Source organism: Manis pentadactyla, chromosome 12 (assembly GCF_030020395.1).
Source record: "Manis pentadactyla isolate mManPen7 chromosome 12, mManPen7.hap1, whole genome shotgun sequence".
Classification (NCBI taxonomy): domain Eukaryota; kingdom Metazoa; phylum Chordata; class Mammalia; order Pholidota; family Manidae; genus Manis; species Manis pentadactyla.
The window spans coordinates 27775011-27801543 of NC_080030.1; the positions used below are offsets into that span (position 1 = coordinate 27775011).

At 43.4% G+C, this 26533-nt stretch overlaps 1 protein-coding gene and 1 pseudogene across 5 annotated transcripts; both read left to right on the forward strand.

Annotated features, from left to right (window-relative positions):
• The first annotated feature begins 7191 nt into the window (after positions 1-7191).
• LOC118923005 (girdin-like) lies at positions 7192-11399 on the forward strand (annotated as a pseudogene).
• LOC118922984 (circadian clock protein PASD1) lies at positions 11397-26451 on the forward strand. Of its 5 annotated transcripts, none has more exons than XM_057490248.1 (7): positions 13838-15886; positions 17783-17912; positions 19801-20060; positions 22210-22396; positions 22751-22873; positions 23331-23503; positions 25008-26451. In XM_057490248.1, exons 1-5 carry the CDS (start codon positions 15770-15772, stop codon positions 22777-22779), a joined length of 723 nt encoding a protein of 240 aa, XP_057346231.1. In that variant the 5' UTR covers positions 13838-15769; the 3' UTR covers positions 22780-22873; positions 23331-23503; positions 25008-26451. The 5 variants fall into 5 exon arrangements, with proteins under 5 accessions (XP_057346232.1, XP_057346231.1, XP_057346233.1 ...); XM_057490250.1 differs by having other exon boundaries at positions 19801-19952; XM_057490249.1 differs by lacking the exons at positions 22210-22396; positions 22751-22873; positions 23331-23503; positions 25008-26451 and adding an exon at positions 11397-12552 and having other exon boundaries at positions 15817-15886; positions 19801-22111.
• Positions 26452-26533: the final 82 nt, after the last annotated feature.

Sequence of the window (26533 nt, forward strand, 5' to 3'; positions counted from 1 at the left end):
GGGGTTTGGAGTGTTGTATAGAATATTCATGCATGTGCATTTGTTTAAGCCCATAGATTTTTACGTAGTGCACCAAGGCAATCAAAATCAATTCTAATTTTGTTACTTAGAATGAATACAGAGTGAAATACAAAATATGACAAAGAATCTAACTTTATTAAAAATGTATGAAAAAGCTGTTGGTGGTGGAACAAAAGGTGCTGAACTAGGTAACTCTGGAAGTGAATGGAATCTGTAGACGAAAGACAAACTGTACTGTACAGAAACAACGGACCCTATTTTATAAGGATCTCTCCCATGATAAGGAAAAAAATCAAAATTTAAGTGACATAGGGCCAGAAAATGGGAAAGAGAGGAAAGTGAAGGTAATCACTCTATGGCCATGAGACACAGCTAATCAGAGACTGCACATGCTTGGATAAAGTCATTTCAACAATTATCTAGAAGGTCCTCAGAACCACCACATCTCTCTTACATGTGAAAAGTGCCTGACCATCATCAAAAGCCAGTTCCAAGCCTTCTTTATCGCCTATCCACCTGTCCCTGGACTTGCACCACTTCACTTTACCTTGTTTTCCTTATCTACAACCAATGTAAGTTTACAGAACTTTCTTTCCTTGAGACCCCTTATAAATCTCACCTGCTTCCTCAGTACAGCAGACAAGTGGTTTCTGTTGACTGGTCTTACTGCTGGTAAAGCATAAACTTCTTGTACCATGACTCAATGCTGTTTCTGGCTAGCATCTGTTACAGCTCAGCAAACCCTTTTATTTCCTACATCTCTCAGGCTCTAGAGTTTTATTTGTCACCCATGTGGGTAGTAGATGACCACCCTGAGACCAATTTATCTGTAATCTGGAATGGAGCAACCAATGAATTAAATAAATGACAGATGGTGGGAGCCAGGTTTCTCCATACTGCAAGGAGAGCTTACACATATGCAAGGGAGAAGGTAATGATAGACATGTGACAATGGATCTGGTTGAGTCATCAGTTTAAACTCATCTTTAGCTTAATATGGATACAGAAAGCTCCACATAGAAATAATCAGGTGCGTATACATAGGGTGGAACAAGTGCATATATTTCCTTGCACTATCCACTCAGTCCACTGAGCACATTTAGCTCCAGCACATACATTTTAATACCATTCCCTAATAAAGGAAGCCAGGGCTTTTTGAATAAACGGCTAACACTAGAACTGAGACAGTACACATAGAAGCCAGCACAGTCACAGAGTATCACAAAGCAGGGAAGTAGCAAAAAAAAAAAAGGACTTACAAAGACTGAAGATGTCAAAAGGAAACAGGAGCCAATGGGAAGAGCTCTCCATGGCCAAAGCAGTCATGAGCTGAGCCACCAAACACTGTAGTGCTGGACTGCAACCCAAATCCTAGAATAACTATGTGGGCAACCACAGTGGTAAAAAAAAAAAGTGATTACACAGATCTTCATCCCTGAGGTTGAAAAGAGATCTCCAACTGTAGAATAATACTAAATAATTGACATTGACACTCAGCCATCCATCACAAAGGTGGGGCTAACTTCCCCTCCTTAAGTGTGGGCCCCACACAGTGTCTTCCCCCTAAAGAAGACACACAGAATTGACATAGAGAAAGGTAAATTCCCAGTGGGGAAACTGGACAGACACTATCTCAACCAGTGACCACAGATTAGTGGGGCTGGAGAGCAAAGATGGGTGGAGCACTTGGAAAGGCTAAGATGCCAGCCACTTGTGGAGAACAGGCGCCAGTCCTGGAGGGAGTGCGGCTCTGCCCATGGCAGCTCCAGTGGCACACCCCAAGTAGTCTCCCTGCTTATGCAATCAGCTGAAGACCCACACGGCTCACCTGAAACCAGACCACTACAAGCAATACAGAAAGGTGCCACACCCACTGCACGCCAACAGCTGGGGCTCCCACACAGGAAACTGAGCTTCTTCGTGCTAGAGGCCCCCTCCTACACAAAGATATTATTCCATATGAAACACACAAAAAATGAAGAGGCAGAGGAATTTGGTCCAAACAAAACTACAAGAAAAAAACACCAGAAAGAGGGCTTAGTGAAACTGAAATCACCAATCTTCTTGATAAAGATTTCAAAATAAAGTCATAAACATACTCATGGATTTGCAGAAAAGTATTCAAGATATCAGGGAGTACTTCAACAAAGACATAGAAATTCTGAAAAAGAGCCACTCAGAGCTTGAGAATACAGCACCTGAATGTGGAACCACAATGGAATATTATTCAGCCATAAGAAGAAAACAAATCCTACCATTTGCATCAACATGGGTGGAGCTAGAGGGCATTATGCTCAGTGAGATAAGCCAGGCAGAGAAAGACAAGTACCAAATGACTTCACTCATTTGTGGAGTATAACAATAAAGCAAAACTGAAGGAAGAAGATAGCAGCAGACTCACAGAGACCAAGAAGGGTGAGTGGTTACCAAAAGGGAGGGGTTCAGGAGGGTAGGTGAAGGGGGAGGGAGAAGGGGATTAAGGGGCATTATAGTTTGCAATCACAATATAGATAGGTCACAGGAAGGCACTACAGCACGGAGAAGACAAGTAATGACTCTACAGCATCTACTACACTGATAGACAGTGACTACAATGGGGTGGCTAAGGACTTGATAATATGGGTGAATATTGAAACTACTGTGCTGCTTATGTGAAACCATCATAAGATTGTGTATTAATGACATTTTAATCAAAAAGAAAATCTAGGGCTTAAAACGGAGGTAAGTAGGCCAACGAATATGGGAAAATACACACAAACTTACTAATAAGGGAAGAATAAAAAATGTACAAAACAATGAGATAGTACCGTTCACCCATCAGAATGGCAGCAATTAGAAGTGTGAATATTACCAAGTATTGGAGAGCATGAAGGAAACAAACATGCTAATACAGTGTTGAGAGGAATGTAAACCCGTGAAGCCATTCTGAACAACAGTGGCCTTCAGCTGCGTCTGCTGCCCTGTGCCTGAGCACGCCCACCACCGGGGGGAGATACCACAGAGGCTAACCTGTAGGGAGATCGATGTCTAAGGTGACATGTACTACACATGTCATAGTGTTGTTTGTGACAGGAGGGAGTTGGAGACAGCCTAGGTGCTTATCATATGGGAAATGATAAAGGAAAATTTGAGAAATATACAACATTGAAAACTTTGTAATAGTTCAAAAAAGCAATGAACTTTAGATATACATACTGTAACATGGTGAGACCTTAAAACCTTATTACTGGCTGAAAATAGTAAGAAACAGAGTAAGATCTAGGGCACACTGCCACTTTTCTAAATTATAAATATATACATAAAACCAGACTCCATCTCTTATAAGAATATACTTTTAAGGTGGTGGCTGAAAGTGGGCTGCCTGTGTGGGTGGGAAGGGGCAGAGAGAACAAAAGGAAAACCAAGGGCAGGGCCTTGACCTGTGTTCATCACATGCCGTCAACTAAGAGTATAACTCAGTTCTTTGCTGCTGAGGCGTAAAAATATAACAAATGAATGAATTAATGAATAAATAACGAAAATGAGCTCACACAATGGTTGATGCACTTATCATGTGTCTTGGAAAGTAAACATCAGATTCCTTTCAGAAAAAAATGACATACATACACAAATTACACACCCACGTCTCACACCTCTGTGCTCCATCTGAAAGCGGGGGCACAGTTTCTTTTGCAGAGTGACCTGTCCCTCCGTGGGATAAGCATGCAAGACTGAAAGTCACCCCGAAGTCACAGCAATTATTTTTCAGTAATGTCTGCCTCACATTTTGGTGGTGACCAGGGTGAGGAGGGTGGCTGGAATGAAGAGAAGATAGGACACATTGTGCCTCAGAGTTCTGAAGACTGTCGACAGGCTGGCAAACAGTAGGCTTAGGGGGCAGGAGGCATCTTGTTGCGTAGGTGGCCTGCCCTCCTGTTTGACTGTCACTCGTGTATCTCTGTGTGCCCTAGAGCCTCTGGTGCTGTTCAGCAGCTTCTTCCCCACCTGCAAGGAGGTTCAGTCATGCACCACATATCTGCCCTTGGAGGATCGGTTTTATCTCATGGATTCATCTCCGTCCTTAGGACCGAGACCCTGAGGGGGAGTATGCTGTAGGTGTGCCTCTTCTCCTGTGCTGATGCGGGTTTCCTTTGAAGGCCCAGGTCCCCTTTGGTCCCTCAGCCACTGGACAGCATTGCTAAAGCCCCCAGTGTGTGCACAGGGCTGTACTCAGACCCTCGAGTGAGGAAAGATCAGCCCCTGTGTTGCAGAAGGTGAGCTTCTGGGTGGCACTCTGGCCACATGGGAAAGAGATGCCCAGTCATTTACTAGTGGTTTTGATGTAACAAAAGAGAGGCCTATAGGAGATGGGGGCTTGGCCATATTCAGAGAAGTGACCGTGTTAGCAGGTGAGTCAAGAAGGCTGTGTCATGAGCTGAGTTCTGAGGCAGCTTCCCCAGCCCTCATGGCTCACCTACGATTCCTCCTGATATGGCATCCACAGATTCTGTCTCTAAAAAGAAAATCAATCTTCAGAATTTATTGGCCAGATTCAGGCTCAATGAATTTATCCACTAAGTAACAGATTTAGTAAGCATCTCCTATGTGCCAAGCATTGTCCCAGGTGCTGGGGAAACATTAGGGGAATATACAATGTACAAGTAATAGTAACAAGTATTATGGAGATGGTAAAACAGAATCATGTGCCAGTGACTGGTGGGGGTAGTGAGTTCAGAGCCTTCAGGGAAGGTTTCCCTCTCATGACCTGTCTTTTGAACAGAGACTCCCCAATGATGACAAAGTGACAACCCAGCAGAGAAGGAAAGCAGTTCAGGTAGAGGCTCAGAAGCTATATAAATCTGAGGTTGTAAATTGCTCGGGGAGTCCCAGGGAACAAAGTGTGGCTAGAATAAGGTGCCAGATAGAAGGAGGAGTAGAAACTCAGGTACAAGGGTCAGGCAGGGGCTAAATCACATAGAACCCCGAGAGGCGTGCTGCTGAGCTTAGGTGTCACTCCAAGTGCAGCAAAAAGCAAGAGGATGATGAAATTAAAGCTCAGGCAGGCCGCTGCAGGGATGGAGTAGAGGACCAAGGAGAGAGGAGATGGAGCAAGAATAGTGAGGCAGACAGACACTCTCCAAATAAGGCATTCCGCTGGCCAACAGGCACATGAAAAGATGCTCCACATCACTAGTCATCAGAGAAATGCAAATTAAAACCACAATGAGATACCACCTCGCACCAGCAAGGGTGGCCACCATAGAAAAGACTAGGAACAACAAATGCTGGCGAGGATGCAGAGAGAGGGGAACCCTCCTACAATGCTGGTGGAAATGTAAATTTGTGCAACCATTGTGGAAAGCAGTATGGAGGTTCCTCAAAAACTCAAAATAGAAATACCATTTGACCCACGAATTTCACTCCTAGGAATTTACCCTAAGAATGCAGCAGCCCAGTTTGAAAAAGACAGATGCACGCCTATGTTTATCACAGCACTATTTACAATAGCCAAGAAATGGAAGCAACCTAAGTGTCCATCAGTAGATGAATGGCTAAAGAAGATGTGGTACATGTACACAATGGAATATTATTCAGCCATAAGGAGAAAACAAATCCTACCATTTGCAACAACATGGATGGAACTAGAGGATATTATGCTCAGTGAAATAAGCCAGGCGGAGAAACACAAGTACCAAGTGATTTCACTCATATGTGGAGCATAAGTACAAAGAAAAAACTGAAGGAACAGAACAGCAGCAGACTCACAGAACCCAAGAATGGACTGACAGTTACCAAAGGGAAAGGGACTGGGAAGGATGGGTGGGGAGTGAGGGATAAGGGGAAAAAAGGGGGCATTTACTATTAGTATGTATAATGTGGGGGGCGGGGAAGGTAGTGTGACAGAGAAAACAAGTAGTGACTCTATAGCATCTTACTATGCTGATGAACAGTGACTGAAATGGGGTACGTGGGGGGGACTTGGTAATGGGGGGAATCTGATAACTGCAATGTTGCTCATATGTTTGTATATTAATGATACCAAAATAAAAAAAAAGAGGATTGTGGGAGATGATAGGGCTTAGGTTTCCATGGGAGGAATGGAGATAGATGTACAGAGCTTTGTTATATTTTGGAGACAGAGTCCAAAGTCCTTGCTGATACATTGCAAGTAGGTGAGAGAAAAGAGAGAACTGAGTTACAGATAACTCAGCTTTTAAGCCTGGGAAGTTCAGTGAATGGAAGTGCCACTAACTGACTTTAGCAGGACTGGGACTGTGTGGACTGAGCATGTGGCAGGGTTCAGGAGCCATGCTGATACTGTGATGACATTGTGACATATAATACATTCAACCACCTTAGGAGAGATACCTCTGGAGCCAGATCATCTGGATTCCATCCTTTCATTAATAGCTTCAGGACCTCATCCAAGTTACTGAGATCTTTTAGAGGCAGTTCCTTTTTCTACAAAGGGTGATAATAGTATCTCCTCATAGGGTTGTTGTGAAGCATCAAGACAGCACCTCATATATAGTAAGCCCTCAGTCAGTGTGAGTTCTTATATCCATCATGATCATTGTTTACTGTTATCATTAGGATCCAGAAGGGGCAACAGACATGCTTTGCTTTTCTCTCTGGTTTAAAATGTGGGCTTTAACCACCTTTCAGAAACTGTGAAGGAATCCTGTGCATTCAGCTTTAGAGGAGTGATAGATAACATTTCTACAAATTGAAGATGGTGAGAAAAGCGGTTGAATGTTGGGACCTTTTGCCTCTTTTGGGCTTGTGACCAGGAGGCGGCCACAGGCTGGAGGTTTCCACCCTCCCTCATTACTTCCGCATTCGTGGCCCAACTGAGTTCCCGCGCGCATGCGCTCTTGGCCCAAACTCCGCCTCCCCACCTAACCTGAAATCTGCCTAAGACCCTAGTGACAGATGAGATAATCAATTCCCATTGGTTTCTGTTACTTCCTTATCTTCCCCTATATAACTAAGCCTCTGATGGAATAAAGCTGAGTTTTGCTGCGCCCTTGAGGCTGACACATCTCCCAGCTTGGTGTGGTTTTGTTTTTCCCCGGATCTCAGGGGAGGGTGTCCAAGCCGCCGACACTTGCCCTCTGGCTCAGCCCCGGGGATAACAGGCTGGTCCTGCTTGTCCCCCTGCCTTCTTGTTGCTGAGGAGCAACAAGAGAAGAGCAATTGAAGGAAGTTGCTTGGCCTGTTTACCACATTCATTATCCTTTGCTGGCAGCATTCTGGGGTATGAGCTGTCTGCCATGAGATGCAGCCATCCCATCTTGGAGAGCACCCCCAAAATCTACCTCCTCCTCTGAGAAAGAGAAAAAAAATCTCATTAGCTTTTTTTTTGAAGAAAAACTCTTGCTGAGGAGCAATGGAGAGGCTGCCGCCGCCGCTGCAGATTAAAATGTTTGGACCTCTGGCTGAAGGAAATGGGACCAACCTGGATGAATATGTGGCTTTGGTGGTTGGGGTATTCTTGAACCAGGTCATGTTCCAAATTAATCCTAAATTGGAGAGTCAGAGAGTAAATAAAAAAGTCAACAATGATGCCTCACTTAGAATTCACAATCTATCCATTTTGGTGAGACAGATAAAATTTTATTACCAGGAGACATTGCAGCAGTTGATCGTGATGTCATTGCCAAATGTCTTAGTCATTGGAAAAAATCCTTTTTCTGAACAAGGCACGGAAGAAGTTAAAAAGTTGCTTTTACTTTTACTGGGTTGTGCAGTTCAGTGTCAGATAAAAAAATTTATTGGAATAATTCAAGGCTTAAATTTTGACACAAAAGCAGCAGTTGCTGCACATATTCAAGAGGTAATCGATAATCAGGAGAATGTGTTTGATCTTCAGTGGATGAAAGAGACTGATATGTCTCAGGAGGAAAAGGAACCATTCTTGAATAATATGGCATTGCATCTAAAAAGACTTATAGATGAAAGAGATGAACATTCAGAGACTATCATAGCACTCTCTGAAGAGCAAGATGGTCTTCACTTTCTACCCCATGCCTCCTTATCTGTACAGTTACCCTGTGGTTCTCCAGGCATGAAGCAAACAGAAAGTTGACATCTGCCAGTGGAACTGGCAAATGCTAAAGCCAAGATAAGAAGGCTTAGGGAGGAATTGGACGAAAATACTGAAGAGTTATTGGACTGCAAAGAAGAACTTGAGCAAATGTAAACAGAATTAAAAAGGCTGCAACAAGAGAACATGAACTTGCTTTCGGATGCTCGTTCTGCAAGAATGTACTGAGATGAATTAGGTGCACTTCAGGAGAAGGCAATCAGAGTTGATAAGCTGGAAAGTGAAGTCATCAGATACAAAGAAAGGTTACATGATATTGAATTTTATAAGGCAAGAGTTGAGGAATTAAAAGAAGACAATCAAGTTTTATTAGAAACAAAAACCATGTTGGAAGACCAATTAGAAGGTACTCGAGCTCATTCTGATAAACTGCATAAATTAGAAAAAGAATTTACAGCTAAAAGCTAAACTGCATGACATGGAAATGGAATGTGATATGGATAGAGAAAAGATAGAAGAATTAATGGAAGAAAATATGACTTTGGAAATGGCACAAAAACAGAGTATGGATGAATCATTACATCTTGGCTGGGAGCTGGAACAAATATCCAGAACTAGTGAACTTGCTGAAGCACCACAAAAATCTATGGGCCATGAGGTGAATGAATTGACATCAAGTAGGTTATTGAAATTAGAAATGGAAAACGAGAGTTTGACAAAAATTGTAGAAGAACTTCGGAGTAGTATGGATTCTGCAGAAGGTAACACTTCCAAAATCCTGAAAGTTGAGAAAAAAAATCAAAGAGTAAATAAAAAGTTTGAAATTCTTGAAAATGAGATTATTCAAGAAAAGCAAAGTCTTCAGAAGTGTCAGAATTTAAGCAAGAATCTAAAGGAGAAAGCTCAACTTGAGAAAACAATTGAAACACTTAGAGAAAATTCAGAGAGAGATAAAAATATTAGAACAGGAAAATGAACATCTGAATGAAAGTGTGTCTTCCTTAAGGCAGTGCTCCCAGATAAGTGCTGAAACAAGGGTGAAGACATTGAAAAAGAAAATAAAATTCTCCATGAATCTATCAAAGAAACAAGTAGCAAGCTAAGCAAGATTGAATTTGAAAAAAGACAAATTAGAAAAGAATTGGAACATCATAAAGAAAAAGGAGAATGAGCAGAGGAACTTGAAAATGAGTTGCATCGTCTTGAAAAAGAAAATGAATTGTTACAGAAAAAGATAACCAATTTAAAAATTACTTGTGAAAAAATTGAGGCCTTGGAACAAGAAAATTCAGAGCTAGAAAGAGAAAATAGGAAATTAAAAAAAAACTGGATAGCTTTCAAAACCTTACTTTACAGTTAGAATCCCTACAAAACGAGAATTCCCAACTAGACAAGGAAAACTTAGAACTGCAAAGGAATGTGGAATCTTTGAAGTGTGCAAGCATGAAAATGGCTCAGCTACAATTAGAAAATAAAGAACTGGAAAGTGAAAAAGAACAACTTAAGAAGGGTTAGAGCTCATGAAAGCAACTTTCAAGAAAACAGAATGCTTAGAAGTTAGCTACCAGGTTTTAGATACCGAAAATCAAAGGCTACAGAAAGCTCTAGAAAACAGCAATAAGAAAATTCAGCAATTAGAGAATGAATTTCAAGACTTAGAAATGGAAAATCAAACACTGCAGAAAAACCCAGAAGAGTTAAAAGTATCTAGCAAAAGACTGGAACAATTAGAAAAAGAAAATAAGTCATTAGAGCAAAAGACTTCTCAACTAGAAAAGGATAAGAAACAATTGGAGAAGGAAAATAAGAGACTCTGACAACAAGCAGAAATAAAAGATACTATGTTAGAAGAAAATAATGTGAAAATTTGAAATTTGGAAAAAGAAAACAAAACCCTCTTCAAAGAGATTGGTGTTTATAAAGAATCCTGCATTTGTCTGAAAGAATTAGAGAAAGAGAATAAGGAGCTCATGAAAAGAGCATCTATTGAAATAAAAACTTTGGTTACATTAAGAGAGGATTTGATTAATGAAAAATTAAAGACTCAACAAATCAATAATGCTCTTGAAAAATTAACTCATGAGCTCGAGTAAATAGGGTTAAATAAAGAGAGACTTACATGATGAGCAAAGTACTGCTGACAGGTACAAACCTCTGGAAATCAAAACTAGAATCCACTCTAAAGAAGTCCCTTGAAATGAAAAAAGAAAAAACTGCTGCTTTAGAAGCTCGATTAGAAGAATCCACAAATTATAACCGGCAGTTGCGCCAAGAACTTAAAACAGTGAAAAAGAATTATGAAGCTCTCAAACAGAGACAAGATGAGGCAAGGATGGTGCAGACCTCTCCTCCAACCTCTAGTGAAGATAACAAATGGGAGCAAGAAGATCAAGAAACAACTAGAGAGCTGCTCAAAGTCCAAAGTTGAGTAATTGAAGTAGAAAGAAATGTTGAAAATGCCACCCTTAATTCCCAAACAACCACACTTATGAACCAGAATGCACAACTCCTAATCCAACAATCTTCCTTCAAAAATGAAAATGAATCTGTACTTAAAGAGCAAGAAGACCTGAAATCTCTCTACGATTATCTGATCAAAGATCAGGAAAAGCTGGAACTTCTTCATGAATGGCAGGCTTCAGAGTCTGAGCCTCTCCTCACTAAACATGGAACTCTAAAGTGTGCCCACAAAAATCCTGAGGTAGAACATAAAGAACTTGAAGTCCGTTACAATCAGTTACTAAAGCAGAAAGGACAGTTGGAAGATTTGGAAAAAAACACTGAAAGTAGAACAGGAAAAAATGCTGCTTGAAAACAAAATCCATGAGACTGTAGCCACAGAATACAAGAAACTTTGTGGTGAAAATGAAAGGTTGACCCTTACATATAATCAGCTTTTCAAAGAGACTGAAGCTTTACAAACTGACCATAAAAAATTTAAAAAGTCTTCTAAATAATTCCAAACTGGAACAAACAAGATTAGAAGCTGAATTCTCCCAATTAAAGGAGTGGTACCAACAGTTGGACATCACATCCACCAAGCTAAATAACCAGTGTGAGTTGCTAAGCAAACTTAAAGGAAATTTAGAAGAAGAAAATCGACATCTGCTAGATCAAATTCAGATGTTAATGCTACAGAACAGAAAACTATTGGAACAAAATATGGAAAGCAAGGATCTTTTTCATGTTGAACAAAGACAGTACATTGATAAGTTAAATGAATTAAGACAAAAGGAGGAATTAGAAAAAAAAATAATGGATCAATACAAATTTTATGACCCATCTCCTCCTAGAAGGAGAGGCAACTGGATTACTCTGAAAATGAGGAAATTGATAAAGTCTAAGAAAGATATTAATCTCTAACATTAACACCTACCCGCTCAGACTCCAGTGAAGGATTTTTCAACTCCCCCATCAAGATAGTCAAGACAGTTCTTCAGTAGGTTCAAACTCTTTAGAAGATGGCCAAACTTTGGGGACCAAGAAAAGCAGCATGGTTGCACTAAGAAGACTGCCCTTTTTGAGGAACAGACCGAAGGATAAAGACAAAAATGAAGACCTGCTACCATTGTTCCATGTGTAAGACTTTATGACAGTTCAGCTTCTTTCAAATGACTACACTGGGTCCCATTACTAATTTTTCAATAACCTTTATCTGGACTGTGCCAATTTTCTTATTTTGCAAAGTGCAGTCTTCCTCTAATAAAAGGAGCTGGAAGAATATTTTTTTTAACTGGCACTGAATTTGCATTATATGCATGCTCAGATACATATACGTGCATATATTTAGTCATACATGTAATATAAATTTCCAGTGCTAAGAGTTGGCAGGAAAAAAAACCTTTAATTAAATGCCATAAAGATTTTTTTCCCCAAATAAATTTGCTTAAAACAAAAGCTTTAGCATTAGGAATTTATTTCCTTAATGAACAAAATTAAATATAATAAATAAATAAATAAAATGGCTTGTAACCCTAGAAAAAAAAATCTCATTAGCACACCACCCTCCCCCACCCTAATCCTCCCTGTGGCACGAAGATCTCTATTTGTGATCTATTCCAGTTTTTCTCTGGGTTTCTAGGATATTTGTTCCATATTAGTGGTCATTATGGAGAATAAACCTTGTAAGAACAGAGGGCTTTGGGGAAGATCTCTCCAAGTGGCTGGGTACACGGTGACAAGGGCAGTGAGCTCGGAGCTTGGCTTTGGAAAGGGTCTGCCTTGGTACTGGATCTACCAGCTGTCTTGGACCAAATCCTTGTATCTCTGTAATCCTCAGTTTTCATGTCTATACAATTGAGTGTCTTTCATACATTTATATGCAGAGTAGTTGTGACACTGGATATGAGATTGCTTCCAAATTTATTACGTACTATGCAAATGTGTACATTTTAAGTATCTAAAATTCCAGTTTTTCTGCAGGAACTTTTCACTGTAAAGGAAGCCAGTGAAGATGTTCTGCCAATAAAAGAGTCAGAGGAGGAACATCTATCTATGGACAGCAGGTGAGAGGGTGGCAGTGATGTAGGTAATACAGACCGAGAATGTATGGTTACTAAACAGAGTTGCAACACAAGAAATAACCTACACAAACTTTTCTCCTTCAAAATGAAAAACAATTGGATTCAGAACAGCAATTTACCAGTTTCAATTCCCTTTCCCAGGAACACGACTAATATACTACTAAAATACTAGTATAATTTGAATTTTTTCAACTGAAAATAAGTAGAAGTGATTGGTTTTTTGTTTTAAAAATGCAATAAATAGAGCAAACTTAACTGACACGCACATTTAATGACTTTCAAATTTAGACAGTACATTTAAAAATAGTCCTTGATTACTTCATTGTCTTGAAACACTTTTCAATAGTGGAAGAACAAGTGTGCACTGTGGTGACTGCGTGATACAGGTGTCCCTCTTTTTGTGAATCTAGTCTGTTCTTCAAAATGTGTTATATGTTTGGAGAATGGAAGCTAGTGTTCCATTATTTTGAGTGGGAAAAGTAAAAATACATTCCTAACCCACAGGAAAATGCTAATTTGCCAAATACCACTAAAACCCCTTTCTACTGCTATTTAACAATGCACCAAGGTTTTCTGCAAAATAGAAATTATTTGAAGTACTATCTAGTTCTTTAATACCTGGTGAACTCTTCTTGGAGATAAAGAGTTTGTATGTAGGAAGTCATAATACTAGACCTTGCACAGTGTAGAGTACTGAGAATGGACTATATTTTCCTTCTGAATCACAGTGTACATGTACATGTACATGTCAATCAAAAGCAAAAGAATGCATTAAAGATGTGCACTGCATGCAAATAATGCTTAGCAAAATCAAATAAACACGGGAAGGTTTTGAGAGGTTCCTTACGGTTGAAGGCATGCTTGTGTGAGGTCTGGTGGTGAGAGGAGGTTGCTGGAGGCTGTGGGCGCTGTTAGGATTTGGTAGTGGGAGGAGGTAAGGAAGGAAGAAGTGGTAAAGAAGTGAGTTAAACAGGCAATGGCTGAGGTTCATCTGAGTCTGGATCTAAGGAACAGGGGAGAACCATCCCTTCCTGGCAGGACAGTTCAGAAGTATTTGGCTGGGAACCATTGGCTGAAGCCGCACACAGAGCAGTGGGATGAAAAGCAGAACTCCCAGTGGCAGTCTCTTTGCATTTCCTTTGTTTGGTGTCCCACAGCTCTTGCTAACATGAGACAGTATTTGTGATTGTGGGGTGAATGTCACCGGTCTGCTCATTCCAAGGTACCAGTACCACGGTCACACTCACTCGCAACAGCAAAATTTTTTTGTTGTTGTTGTTTTGCAGAATCTTAAACTTCTTGCAAGTGTTTAGCATTGTATTTGTACAGGGCTCATAGGACTTGGGGACACGTGCATGGCCAAGCTGAAGACTAACAGCCATTCAATTCTCTGAATGTGCTTTGGCGTCACTTCCAACTGATTTTGTCATGTGTGTGCCTATTTAGGCCTCCTAGGCATGCCCATTTCCTTCATTAGTTTCTTACTTTATCAGAAGATCTTTTAATAAATAATGCAGAGAAGAGGATGGCTATAAAACAACATGTTTAAGCAGCATGACCTCAAGACACTATTCTATCAGGAGGATGTCTGAGATACAACAGCAGCAAACCACACCCTTTTCCTAGAAGCGCACAACTTAAGCATGTTCTTGCATGCAATGTAAAACAGACTGACTTGCCAGGTTGTGTAATGATTGTGTGAGTAAGCAGATCATTACAGCAAATATTCAGATAGAGTTCAGAGAGTGAGGAGACTTGCATTTTATTTTTAAGCAGAGTTTAACTGGATGAAAAATACTCTTGATGCAGAAATGAATCACCTAGTACATCTATGCCACTGATCTTCATAGAATTTAGGCTTAAAATAATAACCTTTCTGACACTGTAAGAAATTACCACTCCAATGCAGATGAAGGGCCTGGTCCTTGAAGAGGGAAGGCATTAAAAAGAGAAGCTAGAAGAAGAGATAGCAGTCTCAGGATTCTCAGTTTTATATTTCATTGTGTTTATATGACCTCTAGTCGACCCATATTCCACCTTCAGCTACATGGCAAATTATTTTGATCATCTAAAGGCATAAAATTATTTGATTGTTTTAGTAGGTTTACAATTGATAAAAGCAATTTCATTGTTAATATTTTATGAAAAGCTCTAAATAAGGGTTTGTACTAAAAAAAAAGGTTTAGACACTAATGAAAAGAAGTCTAATACCAGAGTTTACAAAAATCTGGGCTGAAGTATCTGGGCATTAGCCTAGTCTATGGAAAGTAGTTCTGGGTAACTATGCCAGCAGCTCCTTGTTCTAATCAGACAATTAGCAATGTAATGTTTTCACTTGTCAGCCTGCAATGAAGACGTCAGGCTGTGTGTTAGGATCCCAAGAAACAGGACAGGCTCCATCTCTCTTTTGCCTTAATGCTTTTGGCTTTACTCTCTGTATCCAGGGATATTCTTTTGCTTTAGCTCCATTGATCTGTTTTTTTAACTTTTTATCTTTTGATTTGGATATTGGCAGCAACTACCATCTAGACGCGCCTTTGTCTGTGCTCACAGCTGTTAACATCTTGCCCCGTTTGCTGCAGCATGATTCTCTCTCTCTCCCTCTCCTCTCCCTCTCCTCTCTTCCTTTTCCTTTCCCTCTCATCTTGTCTCCTCTCTGCCTAATATGTTCATTCATTATTTACTTATTCATTTGGTTATTCACTGGGTTATCATATGCTCAGATTGTCACATGTCTTATTCAATTACCTTGCTTTCGGATTCCCAGGATACAAGTATACAATTAGCCGTATGTCCACCTTGCCTCTAATGGGGCTGATTTGCAGAATGAAAAAGAAAACCAGGGCTAAGTTTACAGTCGATCTCCTATCTACACAGTCAACACTAGGCCATCAGTGCTTTAATACTCAGCAAAGACACAGGATTAAGTTTCTTCTTTTAACATAGGCTGGATCTTGGCTGATCTCTGTTGCTTTATTCTCCCAACTACTCACCACTGTCAAGGCATTGAGGCCTGCAGCAAACTTCATTTTAATGATGGGCTGGATGATTTACATTATGTCATAGATATCCTGCAGAGCAACTTTCTCTGCAGGAAAAGCAACACCTCAAAGATGATGGTGCTCTGTATTAAGAAAAATAAAACAAATATTTTTCTTATTTGAACCTTTTTACTGTATTATACGGAATTTAGATTCAAATGCCAAGTGAGATATGCTTACCACCTCTCTTTTCACCTGTTTATAGATGCAATCAAGGCCCAAGAAGTTCCGGAATGGAATCCCTGTATTTTGAACCTATTCCTGCAGCATCAGATGTATGTACATAGAGAGCCAGAGACTAAAATAGTGGCCCTTTACCCCACTAATGTTGATTCTTTAGTTAGTGTGTGCTGCCAACACACAAAGGTCCTGATTTCAGGAAGTATCCATATGGACAGAGCATGTGGGTGGTGTTCCACATTTGCCATTTTTTAGCCATTTCTCTTGGGCGTCAGTAACTGCCATGCTTGGGATGGTCCCAGGAGCACCTTCAAAAAGAATTAAGATAAACTCTATGCCATCATTCAAGGTCTTTTTGACTTGTGAGTACATTTCAGAATGAAAGTTTACTGACCTGCCTGCTGCAATAGGCTGTGTGAGTACACGCATGAGACGGCAGCATCTCATCGTGGGCAGAATCCAGTCCCTAACTAGCCTACATTGTCCCCATCCTTTTCCTAAGCCATTGAATGTATCATGCACATATCCACTCAGCAGACGTTACTAGAGAGACTCCTGTAGGGATACACATTCACAGAATGTGGGGCAAAGACCTGGGTTTTACCCCAATGACTGGAAACTAGTCTGGGAGATAAGATTGAACTGCAAGAAAACAGGTGGAAAAGAACAGAAAGAGCATCCTAGAAGCCTGGCCAGTGGCGATCTTTCACACTACTTGCTGCTCGTGCACGCATGTAACACAGCTGCTAGGCTGGGTCACTGCAGTGGTGGCAGTGCAGAAGAGAGGAAAGATGGCGTAGATGTCAGAAGATAAGGTTTGATTCCTGATTCTGCCACGTACCAATTATGTGACCTGGGAGAAGTTGTTTACCATGGGGACCCTCAGTTTTCTCATCTGTAAAATGGGACTGTTGATAACCTCTCTGAGGCTACCTCGTACGGATGTAATAATGCTCAAAGGAACGTACTTTATTAGTATATTGCCTGAATTCCTGCAGTGGAATGATGCTACTATGAGAGTAGGATACAGGGATATACAGAAAACAAATTTGAAGTAATAATGGCCAGAAATTTTCCACATTTGCTATAAACCCCAAGACCCAAGGATCTCCGCCAACAGTAAGCAAGGGAAACATGAAGAAAGCCGCACAAAACCAACACTGGCCTGTTTGGAGTTGTCAGTTGTTACTCTAGACAACCCTATATTGAAAGATGCAAAAGCATCCAGCATCCAACTGGTAAGAAAACGGAGGTGGGTCACTGAATAGGAATGTAATACAAATGGTTTGAAGCAGCAAATGGCTTGACTTTGCTGGGGAAAAGGGTGCTGGGTTTGAAACCAATGGATTTCTCTTTCACTCTGCTCCCAACTTGTTCTATGATGCTATCAAATGAGGAGGGTGCCCTAGAAGCTCTCCAGCACCATTCCCAGCTCTCTGCTACTACGGTGCATTTGCTAATAATACTTTGAATTTTCATCTGCATTCGAAACCTGGAGTGGTCATCAAGCAGGCCCCAGCTGGCCCTTCCTTGCCCTAAGCCTCAGCTGCAGGTGCTGGACCTCTGGACAAATGGCCCAGCCACTGAGGGTGCCTGTCTCCCACAGCCTTCCCATCTCACTGACCAGCAGGTTGACTTCGTACCAACACCTCTGAAAGCATACTTCCTTTTGCCATGGCCTTCGATGGGCACACATTTTTCTCCTGCTTGTGCTTTTAGCACATCTACACTGTGTCTCCCTTCTTGGTTTCATGCATGTATAGCATGTGATACCCATAATGGGTGCTTGTTATCATCTTCCAGCAATATTTTTCAAGGACATGTTTCACTATGGCTTTGTGTTAAACATTCCAGTTGATTTGAAGCTATGTTAGAAATTATAATGTAAAATGTGTCAAAGTTTGTGTTCTGCCTGTATTTCCTGTTGTTTATATATCTCTTTGTCTCTAAATTGATGTGTCATCTTCTCCTTCTCTTCTGGAAATTCCCAGGATCAAACTGATACTATAATGGCCGAGCCATACGGATCCCCAGAATCTGTTCGGTCTCTAACTGGGACAGAGTCTGATCCCTCTTACGAGTCCAGCACATGGGCCTTGGAAAGCGCATGTGCATCACCAGGTTGGTACATTTGGGCATTGGGATAGGGACTCTCAGAGGAGAACTAGTGACTTACTCGGGAGTCACAGTCTCTGAAATGAAGATCATATTCTGTTTATAATGGTGTGAGGTCACTAGAGCGAGTTCTACATTTCTTCACCTTCAATCTAGTTTTGAATGTGATTTGAGAGCAATGAAAACTTAACCACAGTGGTGGACTCCTAGTGGATAGCATGTCTTTGAATTAGCTGATGTTCTCACTGAGACTTTGTGTTGCAGAATCTCCATATACAGAGGTGGTGCCCCTATTATTTATTTATGTCATTTTTCAAACAACTGACATATATTTGAGGTACAATGTTATGTTGGCTTCTGGTGAGCAACATCATGATTTGACAGCTATCTATATTATGAAGTGCTCACCACAATCAGTGTAGTTACCAGCTGTCGCCCCACAAAGTTATTACAGTATTATTGGCTATATTTCCTATGCTGCACTCTTATCCCCATGACTTATTTTTTTTGTGATTGGAAGTTTGTGCCTCTTGATCCCCTTCCCCTAATTCACCCTTCCCCCATGGCAATCTCCAGTCTGTTCTCTGTGTCTAAGAGTGTATTTCTGTTTTGTACCTCTGTCTTGGTTTTTAGATTCCACATGTAAGTGAAATCAGACAAATACCTCTATTTTTAAAATCTGTATTTAACAACCTTTTCATTACTGCTGTCAACCTCAAAGCTTTGCTTAAAAACATCCTTTCAAAACAACTGATTTTGGTGGGAGGGGGACAAAGTCCATGAACTCATGATTGTGATTTCTGAAACGCATAAAAGCAATTTAGTTTTAAATTTGCACCCAGTAAAATTCACTCTTGGGGGGTGCACAGTTCTGTGGATTTGGCAAAAGCAGAGTCCTGTATCCACCACCCCAGTAGCAGACAGAACACTTCTATCATCCCCCAATCCCTTTGTGCTGCTTCTCTGGACTCAAGCTCTGTCCCCATCCTCTGGCAGCCATTGATCTGCAGTCCACCTCTGGTTTCCTTTTTCCAGAATTTCATGTACATGGAACCATACAGTATCTAGCCTTTTTGGTCTAAGCCGTTTCTCAAGCCTAGATAAATAAACTGCATGTGAGATATGTATCCATATTACATGAATAAGTGGTTCCTTTCTTCTTCCTGAGTAGTACTGCCTACATAAATGTACCACAGTTGTGGTCCACTCATCTACAGAAGGACATCTAGGTTGTTTCCAAGTATTTTGTGATTACAAAAAAAAGCTACTATAAACATTTGCACAGGTTCTTTTCTTGGTGTTAATATAAATTTTTTATGCACTTGGATACATTCTTGGGAGTTGGGACTACAGGGTCCTTTGGGAAGTATGTGTGAAAGAGCTGCCAAACTCTTTTCCAAAATGACTCAACCATTTGCATTCAACTCATGCTCCCCACTTTGCTTTTTGGGACTGCTGAAGTAGAATCAATACACAACACCTCCAAGGGCACTTCAAGACTCCTGAGATACCCACATTCTGAGGAACCTGGCTTTTTAGAAGTGATTCATGACTAGGTTTACTTTGATTTTATCAGTTGTAGGAACCAAACTTCCAGAAGCAGAGCCAAAAGAATTTTAAAATGAAAAGACGCTTAACATGAATGGATTGGTGTACTCTCTTGTGCTTGAGTGGATGGAGGTAAAGTCAGGCACTCCCTCTTTTTTCTTCAAATATGAACAGATTTCTAAGTAATGTTCTGAATTATTCCTGGCTTCTGGCACATTAAGCCTTAACATGGAATTAAACTGGACTCTCTTGTTTTATGACTTATAAAAGAAATTTGTGCAATCTCTTCAACAATGTTGGTATTTTTACTTTTTGGTCATGAATTCCATGTTGCTTTCTTCTTCAGATGTATCACCTTTGTACAGCCTTGAATTTGAAGACGAGCTGGGGCAGGTGGAAGACCTGGACCAGATGGATGAGATGGAGGAGGTGCTGCAGGTGGACGAGGAGATGGAGGAGGACCAGGTGGAGCAGGAGGACCAGGCGGAGGAGGACCAGGTGCAGGAGGAGGACCAGGTGGAGGAGGAGGACCAGGCGGAGCAGGAGGACCAGGCAGAGCAGGAGGCCTTCTCACCCTCCAGCATGGCTGTTAGCAGCAGTGTTGAGGTACTTCTAGGAGTCTTGCCCCACACATTTGAATGGACCACTAACCCTGCAAATCCCCGAGTCTCCACTCTTTTGCCCAATTTCACTTTGCAGAAAGTGCTCTTTTCATCTCTTTTTGACCTGTATCACCATCTCTGTTGTACTAGGTTTTCAGATGCCGCTGATGATCCAGTGGGTCCTCGCAAACAGGGAGGTTGGAGGTTCTCTGGGAAAGACCAGATCCCCGTTCCACTCTTAATGTGAAATACGCAGACACTTTGTGCTTGAGAGATGGTTTGAGCCAAATAGGAAGCTTAACTACTAAGATGGTATTTTTAAGAGCTATGCTCCCATCACTTCTGAGGGGATGCTGACCATCTCAAGGGACAATGGCTTTCCTGACTACCCATATCAACACCTCTCCACCACAAGCTAGGTTTTCCCAGTGGAACTCTTATTAGGTTAGAACCGTGCCTTTCAGAATATTAGATACACACAATCTTCAAACGTCAGCACCAGTATTCGGTCCAAGGCCAAATCAAAACAGTTAGATTAACTACTCTGCTGCTCTTCTACCCTCAACATTTGTGTACATAATCACAGATCTGGACAATCATCTTTTTTAGCAGAGGAGATTATTACTATGTGGATTGGCAGCCAAGATAATGAGTTGATGTTGGTCTGTTCTGTGGAATTGTATGCATTAACTACCAAGTGTAAGACTAGTTACTTCATTCCTAATGCCAAGGGCATCCGCTCCTGATGAGCAGACCCGCAGGCCAGGAGGTCATGTTTGAGTCCAGCCCCAGCAGGGTGGCCTTGAGGCATCCCTGAGTCTCAGTGTCTCCATCTTGAAATGGTCTGCCTACCTTGCTGGCATGTTTGCACTGCTAGCAATACATTTACAAGAAGCAGCTTGGATGTTTTCCCTCTCTTTTCATAACTCTGCTATGTGCTTCCATTAACCATAAAGGGGTTGAAGGCTCATAGTGTGGTAGGATAGAGAGTGTTGGTTTTGTTCTCTAGTCATTGCACGTATGTGTACTCTCATCAGGTTAATGTTGGGCTCTCTCCTCTTGTTTATGTACACAGTGTATGGCACAGATCAAGGCAAACAAGAGTTGTTTCTCATTTGACAAACACTTATTTTCCAAGAATTCCACCTCTTTCCCGTTCCCCTCAGCAATCAGTTGAGAAGTCCTACCCACTGTCTTAATTCCTCTCCAATACATCCCTTCCTTCCCATGCCTCCTGTCTATGGTCTGTTGCAGGCCCCTGTTATCTCTACCTTGAGTCACCTCCACAGCCTCCTGACCAGTTTCTGTCTGGATCCAGGCCCACTCTCTCCCATTAGTTCATCTTCCATACCGCTATCAGCAGGCATGTTGTCTGCCATGGCTGTGAGCATGTTGCTTCCCTGATCAGGCCTGTGTTTTAGACTACTCCTCATCACAGCAGCACAAGGTGGCTGATGAAGAGAAACCTGAATGTGGATGGTCTGCACACAGGTCTTTCCCACTTCCCTCCCACATGTGGTCTGTCTCATCGCCTCTGCTCCAGCCGACCTGAAGCATCGCTTTGTCTCCCAACACTCTTTCCTTCTACAGATTCATACATTTGTTCGTTTCCAGACCTGAGGCTGTTACTCAGGTTAAAACGAGATTTCCATGGCCCAGAGGAGAGCATGCCTCCAAGCACTGTGACCGTGTGGGTAGCGTCTACTTTAGAAGGCAGCGTTACGGTCAGGTCTGTGACTGCCTGTGCAGTGCTCTGGGATGATGGAGAGAATGCCTGTGCATTCTTCTGCACTCTGCATTGCTAACGGGCAGCGAGGGGGAGGTGTTTCACAAGCCTCAGTGATGACCTGACCCACTGTCCTCTGACTCTTCTACTAAGGACTTTGGGCAGGTTGCTTCAGGTCTCTGGGCCAATGCTGAAGCTTTATGTTTAGGAGGAAAATCAGACTAAATGATCCCCATGAGCCACTTCTGATGTAGAATTTTTGGATTCTCTAGCCATTTCTGCAAACTTTCTAGTAATGAATAAAATCAGCAGTGGAGGGCCGTTGTTTGCTTTCTCTGTCTTTTGAGACTTGCAAGTGAAACAATATGGTAGGATTTGGTGAGCCCAGTGTCCCTATATATGAACCATAAGCAATTTCTCTCCACAGATATTACAACCACCACCATCAATTACATCGTACATCAGAAGATGGGAACTAAAACTGATGAGGAAGTTCAGGAAACAACTAGATGAGAAGACTAGAATGCTGCAGGCTGACATCAAAAAACATCAGGATGCACTGGAAATGATAAACAGGCAGGCAGCTTCAGGCAATGCAGTAATCCAAGTTTCAGGTAAGAGGCAACCAGTTCCTTGTAAGTGGCAGGAGGGAGAGGAGAAAGGGACCTTGATAATCTTCGAGGAGTTGGTCTGTAGGGCCTGTTAGAAGTGACAGCTGCTGTCCCAGGGGAGCATGGGACATCTGCAGTGATGTTCAGCATGGACTAAGGGCTCTCCTCCTTTTTCTCTTGGCTGCTGGAGCTGAGGGGGGCCCAGCCAGGCTCAGGCCATGTCAGATGTGGCTCCATGTAGCCAAGGCTTCCTTTGGGCTTGCATGGAGACTGTCTTGCTCCATGCCCAGCATGTCTTGTGGTCTAAGGAAACATTTGGCCCCTGGATAAGACCTCTGTTGTCTTGTATCCTTACAGATGCAGCCAGCCACCACCTGTCACGGTGACAGGCCTGAGCCTCAGTCTTTGGAGCCAGCACCCAAGAAACGACACACTGAGGAGATGAAGAGGATGTCCCTAGACCTCAAGAAGCCTCAGTGTGTGAGTCGTTCACATTCATCCCACTCTTTCACATTCCCTATGGAGCCCGAGGAGCCTTGTGATGACTCCATCGGGGCATGGAGGCCTCTTTTCACTTTGTAGCTGAAAGGGGACTTCATTTTCATAAACATCTGGGCTCCCCTGGTTTTCCTGAGGCGGTAGTGGCTGGTCAGTTGGCTGCAATTCATTTGCCTGAGATAAAAAATCCCAACGAACTAGACCTGGACACACACAGACGTGTCCCTGCTCACACATGCTGGATAACAGTGTCTCACAGCCAGGGCGTGGCTGGGACCAGTGCCCAGCCAAACAGGTGGACACTCATCCAGAACACTAGGCCCAGAGAGGCAGGCTGACTGTGGTGTTGGCTTTGGGAAAAGGGGGTGGGAGCATTTACTGAGTTTCTGGGAAGCTCTCACAGACACTGAAAGCCCTTTTGTCTCTCTTCCTCCGGCAGAAGCAGGAACAATACTCGCTGCAGCAGCTGCAACAGATGCAGAAGCAGCGGATTCAGCAGCCACAGCAGTGGCAGCACCTGCCCCTCTATGATGACTGCACTGCAGTTATGCAGACGCAGCCCATGTCAGCAGCTGAGCAACAGCGCTCTGGCCAGGAAGATGAGAGACAGAGGTAGGAAGTGCATGGAATGCTGATACAGGCCGAGGTCACTGCCCTCACGACTGGACACTGTGCCTGAGACTGTCGCTAATTTGCCCACAAGGCACCGAAAACCCCCTCATCCAAAGCAACATGATTCCATTCATCTCGCTCTGTGGCCGCTGGCCCCCTGCCTCTGCATGCACCGTGCTTGGCCAGGAATGCACTGGTGGCACAGGGATGTCTACATGAAAATAGAAGGCTGCCCAAGGAAGCCTCCCAGCTAGGGGCTTAGCATGCAGATTGGGAAATCCTCAGCGTCATCCACCCAAACCCAGTCTTTTGGCCCAGGGTGCTTATGGGGAAGTCCTGAGTCTCAGCTTCCTTCTCCCGCTCCACTGGGATCTGGTCAGCACATTAGACCAGGTGAAGGCTAAGGCCAAAAGAAGGAGTTTTTACACTTTAAATGGCTAAAGGTGTGATTATTTTCACACATACACCTTGACCTGCTGGCCACCAGTCCCCCAGAGAGGTGATCCGTGAGAGGGACTGCCCATACGAAGAGGTCAGGTGGTCAGTGGGCCCTGTGGCTCAGACACAAACAGCCTGTGGCGAGACCCTTCCCTCCGTCTTCTCCCAAGGTGCTTGCCCTGGCGTGGGCCCTGGGAGGCGGAGTCAAGACAGAGCTGGGCAGGGGTCCCGGGGCAGAGAGGAGGGGACTGGGCCCGGGAGTCTGTGAGTCAGGAGAATGTAGCACACAGCTGAGGGCAGTCCTCTGTGGGTGACCTTCCCTGTCCACAGGACTGCAGAGGCTCCCCACACCCCACCCTGGTGCACCCTCACCAGCCCTGGGTCCTCCTGACCCAGGTCCCTAGATGCCTCCAGCTTTCAGTCTGTAGCCCAGCCCTATCCCTTCTGCACACTCTGCCTTCTCACCCTAGAGTCCCACTTGTTGAAATCGTACATCATCTTCAAAACTCAACCCAAGGGGTCCCTCCTTCCCAAACAGAAAAGTCCTCCGTAGCCTGCTCTTTGTCACACCATCTTTGTGTGTGTCCCTCTTCCCCCTGCACATCCCAGACTGGGTCGACACCTCTCCTGTCACTTGTTCAGGCAGGCCAGCTAGTTGCCAGTCAGGCCCATGTGGAGTTTACCTGACCAGAGCAGAGTGAAGGCAGCACGGTCCAAAGGCAGGTGGGGAAGAGACCTGCGGATGCCTTGGCTGGCCACGGCTGGCAGAGAAGCTGGGCTGGGGAGGGCCAGATGTGGGACCCAGTAGCCTTAGGCGTTAAGACCACCTTGGGTGAGCTAAGGCTGCTTCTGCTGCTCTTTAAGTCAAGATGCTATTGGGAGGCAGCAGAGGAAGGAAGCTCATTGTCCCCAGTTCTGCCTTCTACCAACTCCTCGCAGACTTGTGTTCCAAACAGGTGCTTCTCCACAGCTTGCTGACTTGAACTTAAGGGGTCCTCCCACCACCCCAAAACGGGCCCAGGAACTCTAGCAGAAAACTCCACGCTGTCCCCCTTTTTCCCAACAGGTGCCAGGTCCTGAGGCAGGAGCCCAGGAACCTCTAGACCTACAGGCTCCCCAGGACCCTGCTGACTTTCCACCAGGCTCCATCAACTGTTTGGCACGTGCAGGCCAGTCTGATGTGGAGCAGCCTTAGCACAGACCCTGAGAGAAGAGGGGGAGACAGTCCCGCGCAGCCTGCACGGCCAGGGGACCTTCAAGGCTCAGGGAGTCCCCGGGAGTAGGGGCTAGCAGGGTGAGAGTGGATACTCTGCACTGCTTAATGAAATTTGTCTTCCATGTAACAACTGTCTGTGAACTTCCAGCTTTTGAAACCTATAAATGGTACCAACTCAGCTGACTGGTGCTTGGGTCCTGAGTAAAGGGCCCATTTGCTGGAGTCAGGCCCCTGGCTCACCCCTCAGCTTGCAGAAGCCAGGGGCTCCTGCCACACTTGCACAGGCTGGGGGCTCCTGCCTTCCCATGTAGCTGTGTGCCTAGGCCCACTCTGTGCTTGATACCAAAGGCAGCCACAGGCCCACCAGGCCCCAGATAGTTGGCCTAGCGGCTCCCCACGCCATGTAGCTTGTGTTTGCACCTCATGCATTGCCTCAGGGATGGGCCTGGATTCTAAAGGGCAAAGTGATCTGTTTTGTGTGAAGATTCCTTGTGGGACTGATGGGGTTAATACAATTCAAGTAAGGTAGAAATCAAATGTATAAGTACACATGACTTGATTGTTTTTCCCACACACTCTGATGTGTAATCAAGGACTGAGTGATGAGAACCAAAGCAGTTCTCACAGCTCGGAGCCATCTTCACACAGTTTGGTATCCTTGAGAAGCGTTGCATCCTTGGGCCAGACTCAAGGCTGGATAAGGATGTTTGAGTTCACTGTAAGTTCATTTATTCAATAAATACGAGAAATGCCTTCTCGGCATGGCTCCTGAGCTGTTACGCCTTGAGCCACCTGGCTGGTCCTTTCAGGTCTTCCACAACTCATCGCACCTCCTCCCTTATCTGCAGCTTAGAGGCAGGGAGGGGACTGACATGAGGGGACCAACAAGTGGCGGCCGAACAGGGACCGCTGAAACTCAGAGCAGGGACCGTTGAAACTCAGAATGGCGACATTTGAAATCCAGAGCGGGGAAGCTCCACTCGGGAGACCCGTGAAAAGCAGAACGGGCAGGCTGTGAAGATCGCTGATCTGGTAAGACTCCCGGGAAATCGCGCGTAGGGACAGGATTGAGACGTCAGGTCACTATAATGGGCCAAACTGAAACCAAAGCAGCTAACTGGAGGATTATTTAAAATTCCTCTGTGCCCTCCTATAAACATCAGGAGTGAAAACTTCTAAAAGAGATTTTGCTCAGCTTTATAAATATATTAAGAAATATTGTTACTGGTTGGCTCCACAGGGAACCCTCAGACAAGCTGATGGGAGTAATGTATTAAAAGATTTCAAAAAGGCTCACAGACAGGGAAACATTATCCCTGTGCCTGTTTGGGTGGATCAATAGCACCCTAATAAAGAAAAACTGGCAGCCTTACACA